General features: G+C 41.4%; 1 protein-coding gene across 1 annotated transcript; it reads right to left on the minus strand.

Moving 5' to 3' along the window:
- Nucleotides 1–3,293: 3,293 nt before the first annotated feature.
- On the minus strand, nt 3,294–3,845 carry LOC110569635 (ferritin heavy chain-like). The gene has a single exon (XM_044911657.1). The coding sequence runs from the start codon at nt 3,843–3,845 to the stop codon at nt 3,294–3,296; it is 552 nt and encodes a 183-aa protein (XP_044767592.1).
- Nucleotides 3,846–5,300: the final 1,455 nt, after the last annotated feature.

The following is a 5,300-nucleotide window of genomic DNA, read 5'->3' on the forward strand; positions in this document are numbered from 1 at the left end:
CTTATTTGCTGAAATTTAATCGATTATTCATGTTACATTATTGTTCTTCCTCAAAGTTTCTGTCCCCCTCAGGTAACATCCCTCATTATCAGAAAGAGGAAATTTCTCAACACGTTATTTTGACAGCATAATTTACCTAGATTATTGTCATTATGATGATGCTTTAGATTTGTTTAGTCCACTGTCCTGAGCAGAAGAATAGCTGGCTTCTATTCTTTTTCATACATTATTGAAAAATGCTACATTCCCATTGGTGAAATTTTATTGAATGATTGTGTAGCATACCTCTTTGTGAAGTGGAGAGTGATAAATGAAAACACTCTCTGCCTACACTCCTTTAATTGGTTATTAAAATAATCTCATACTGGACTTGTATTTTACTCTTAGAAAATTAGCAAAATGCTAATACATTTGGTTTAACTAGGCCACGTTCATGTCTTATTTAACTTTGATTCCCTCGCATGAACTCATTTATTAAGAATAAATGCTTGCTAAATCAAATTAAGTAGCCAAACAGTAGACAAATGAAAGTTGTGGTTAATAAGATGGGCCAGACTGAGATACTGTTCTTGTTGAGAAGCTTACTTTAATCACCTTGTTATTTTCTAGCATAATATAATCATTTATTAACATGATAGAATATTTTCCATATATAGAAGATGATAGTTTAGTTTATTGTTGATATCTGCCTGAGAATAAAATAGGCACGTTATCGAATTCATTGGAGGTGTCATGAGAATTGATATCTAAAACTAGTTGTGAGGACAAATTTAAATTCAAAAATCTGGAAGAGTTCACATTTAGATATTTCCTCATGCCCACTATTGTTTGGGAATAATGCAGTTTCAATTTATAGAACTGCATCGTGTCCTTTAGGACGAGAGAAACTTGATAGGTCCTCCATTGAACCTAGAGAGGAACACACTGCAATAGGGTGCTCATCCAAAATCAAATAATGATATAGATAATGTTGATGATCTCTATTGGAGGAAAAAGGTGGTGGTGTAAGATGCTGCACACTAAGCACATTATTCATTATATATGTATTTAATAATTCTGGACTTGACTAATAAAATGCTTTGTAGCATATATGCCTTTTTTCCCCTCAGAATTAAATGTCTGAATTTTGAGGAATTTTAGCGTGCTTTGGTGAGAGGAATAGGCAACTCATTTCCAGAAAATTCAGGCACTAACTGCTTTTCACCAAAAGGTATATTATTGACCAAAATTTGGCAGTCTAATCTGGAAAATCAAAATGAAGACTTCTGCTACTGGTGAGAGAAATACATAGGTAGAGAGAGGTGAAGAATATAAATTACTTAGCAGCTTTGGACCTTCTCTCAACTTCGATTTAAATATTGGAAAAATATCAGTGTTATCATTTCCAGAAGCCATTCTTTTAGAAATGGAAATTAGAATATGATGGAAAAATACAGTGTTGGGAGTTATCCATCAGGAAACCAAACGAAAGGTGTGTAACATCTATCCGCCCTCACGGTGAGGGCTGTGTATACACGTCTGCCTTAAAACTTATTGTGCTGGAAACTTCACCGCAAAGATTCCAGTTTTTCATAATGACTTTTTAGTGAAAGTGAGTGAAGTTTAGCTGCCAGGTATGTGCTTCTCAAACAACAGACAATGAGATCTTTTAACATTTCCAAAGCTATTTTCTTTGGAATGCTGTTCTGTGAGATTTGGTAGAAAAGGGATCCTATGACAGAATGTTTGGGAAACAATGAATATTTTATCCCCTTGTTATAAATTCACTGTATATATATTTTTTATGTTAAAGACTTAAAATTCCTAGAGTAAACAAAAACTGAAAAATAAAACAAAAAATCCTGCTAATTCAATGAATACAAACGTTATATATATATAAAATGTGTAATGTAAAAAATATATATATATCATGCATATATATACATATGTGTGTTTATAAATATCCTTGAATCCATTTTTCCCTGAACATCTGCTAATATTTTGTGGCACTGGCTGATACTGAACACAGTCTTGGAAAGGCTGATCTAAGGAATTAAAACCTGTAAATTATAAAGGAAATACTTTCAGGTGAAAGGGATGCCTGTGGTAGCAGTCTTCAATTACTTTGTATTTCCATCCAGGTAACTTCAAAATTTTATTCCTTTCAGTGGACTCCGTCCTAGGGATACAGAAAAAATGCCACTTACTACTCCAGAGGAGCTATTTACTGCAAATAATTACAGTGGGGCCTGGTAAAGGTGTAATGATAATAAGAAGACATATTAGCTTAGGTTTTCTTGGTAGCACATAACAAAAGCTAAATCACAGTTGGATTCATGAAACCCAGAGGCAGAAATATAACCAGGCTCAGGAAAGGTCTAGAAAGTAGCTATATCATTTCCAATAATGCAGTGCTTTTTAACAAAGAGTGTCTTCCTAAGCAAACATTCAGGATCTTGTCTGGAGATTCACAATGAACTCTGCTGCTGGTTGGAGTGTATACATATACATGTACAGATATACATATGATACATATTAAAGAAAACATACATAAGTGGTTGTTTTGTAACTGCAACATGTATGCCAGGCATTGGTAACCACAGGAAGTTAACTGCCAGTGTCTATGTTTAAGCTGGCCTAAGACTTGTTTCCTATTATCACTGTTGCCCAGCATGAGTTTGTCAGAGATACTGTCACATTCTGACTTCCAAGATCTCTCTCTTGCTATGCAGACTTAACCATTAGTATTTGCAGAATTTAATGAACATAAACATTTCAGATAAAGCCAAGATCCCCTTTAATTTAATCCCTGCCCAATGCCATTCCCTTTCCTTCTTGCCCAGATGCAACTGCAGTCATGATCTTCAGGCCATATTTCTATACTTTTACTATTCAATGCACTTAACATTCACCAGGGCCCCACCTCCCCCCACCCCACCCCCCAACCTCATATACCCACATCGGTTATAAGGGGAAAATTGATACTGTATTTTCCAGGGTCCCATGGAATACCTTCTCCCTCCATCTCCCGAGATCCTGAGCTGCATGTGGATGGGGCATGGGTGGGTAGAGGGACTCCTGGTTACCTATTTTAAAACTTAAAAGGTGAGAGATTTGTACACATGAATCAACCAGAGACCTTTATTTATTTAAGAGCCAAATAACTTTATTGAAACCAAACAATTTTATTTATGGCAAAACTGGAAGAAAAAAACTGGAACGTTTTGCAAAGGCAATACTGCAATATGCATGCTCGGCATGGTGATCAGGGAACGTCACCATGCACCCTGGGCTATAGGGGAAACAGTCCCAACTCAGTTCTTTTTGTCGCTGTCGCCCAGGGTGAGCTTGTCAAAGAGGTACTCTGCCATGCCGGCATCCGGGGCCCCCATCTTGCACAGGCTGGTGACATAGCCCCCCAGCTCTTTGATGGACTTGACTTGCTCGTGCAGGTAGTGGTTCTCCAGGAAGTCGCACAGGTGGGCGTCGTTCTTGTCGGTGGCCAGCTGGTGCAGGTCGAGCAGGCACTGGTTCACGCTCTTCTCCAGGTGCAGGGCGCACTCCATGGCCTTCAGGCCGCTCTCCCAGTCGTCGCGGTCTGGCTTCTTGATGTCGCGGAGGCGGATGCGGCCGCCGCGCTGGTTCTGCAGCTGCATCAGCTTCTCGGCATGCTCGGTCTCCTCGCGGGACTGGCGCAGGAAGAACTGGGCGAAGTTCTTCAAGGCCACGTCGTCGCGGTCGAAGTAGAAGGCCATGGACAGGTACACGTAGGAGGCGTAGAGCTCCAGGTTGATCTGGCTGTTGATGGCGGCCTCGCAGTCGGGGTGGTAGTTCTGGCGCACTTGTGAGAGCGGCGCGGTGGCCATGGCTGGCGGCCCGGGCATCAAGGCGAAGGCGGTGCGGAAGCGAGGGCTGCGGGGCCAAAGGCGGTGGTGGCGGGTCCTCGGCGCCTTTTCAGGGTGGGCGACGAGGGAGGCAGGAGGCGGGCAGGCTCCTGGGCTAGCGGCTCACGAGCTCTGGGCTGGAACCAGAAGGTGGGTCCGTTACCTGGGAGTTGGGGGGTGGGATGAGGATCCGTTAGCAGGTCGTTGGGGTCAGAGGGGAGGGGGCCCTGGGCTCTGGAGGGGCTAGGGGGCGTGGCTGGGGCGGGGCGGAGCGCGAGCGCTGTTCCAGGTTCCAAGGAGCTGGGTGACAGTGCGACTCTGTGCTGAGCGTGTGGCCTATATAATACTTTTAAATGTTACTCGTGAATATAAGTGCAACCGTTTGAGTTAGTCACATGCATGGTTTCTTTGAGCAATGTACTGGAGTATTGTCCTGATGAGATTGTTCATTAAATACAGTGTGGAATCATTGGAATATTTGGTATCACAAGGCTTTATTTGGATGGCAGCTATCCTCAGTGACTCAACATCCATATTAATGACACTTCTGATAGCCTCCTCACTCAGTTCCTAGATCTTATTTTTTCAGGGACCTCCACTTCTCTCCTCTTCATGATCAGGTTCAGTCTTTTCCAACACGGCAGCACCTCCAAAGTCTCAGCGAATCTTTCCACCTCTCAATCTTCCACTCTTTTTGCACTTGTTCTTCACTCCCTTTATTCTCTCTCATCTCTTACTCTTTCAGCGCAGTCCTAGTAACACATTCCTTCTGCCCTGTCTGGACCCCAGTATGGACAGCGTCAGTGATCTATTCACTGACATCCTAGATTTGCTCATCCCCTCTCACCTGGCTCGCCAATTCCCTTCCTCTTGGGTAAATGCAGATTTCTCTTTGCTCTCGCAGAAAACAGAAGTTTTAGGTGCATTCTTAGAGAATGCACTGCTAACCATGTGGATATATTCCTCCAACCTCATCTGTACTTTCACTGCCACTCAGCAAGCCTTTTTTTTTTTTTTAAACTCCTTCAATTATATTCTATGGAATGAACCAGAGTGGTAGGAAATACCATTGATCTCAAATTGCCTTTTATTCATTCATTCAACAAATATTTATTGATTACCTAATATTGCCCAGGCATTGGTCTGTGATTTGGGCATACATTAGTAACAAAGAGACAAATTCTGTTCCCATGGGGTGTGCATTTTAATGGAGAAGCAGACCAAACTAAACAAACACAAAACTGCCATCTTCTCCCCACCTTATTGTTGTAAGTGCATGCATACAAGATACTACACATGTATTTAGAAATTTAAAAGGCAATATATCCTCAGAATTAAAGGATATTATAATGGAAGACATAAAACCAACCTAGGTATTTATAATTCATTTATTTGTGCATTAATGCAACAACTGTTTAGAGACTCCAAATATGTGTC

This window comes from Neomonachus schauinslandi, chromosome X, assembly GCF_002201575.2.
Source record: "Neomonachus schauinslandi chromosome X, ASM220157v2, whole genome shotgun sequence".
Taxonomy (NCBI): Eukaryota; Metazoa; Chordata; class Mammalia; order Carnivora; family Phocidae; genus Neomonachus; species Neomonachus schauinslandi.

Coding starts and splice junctions, on each gene's coding strand:
- LOC110569635 (XM_044911657.1), bottom strand. CDS start 3,845: ATGGCCACCGCGCCGCTCTCACAAGTGCGCCAGAACTACCACCCCGAC.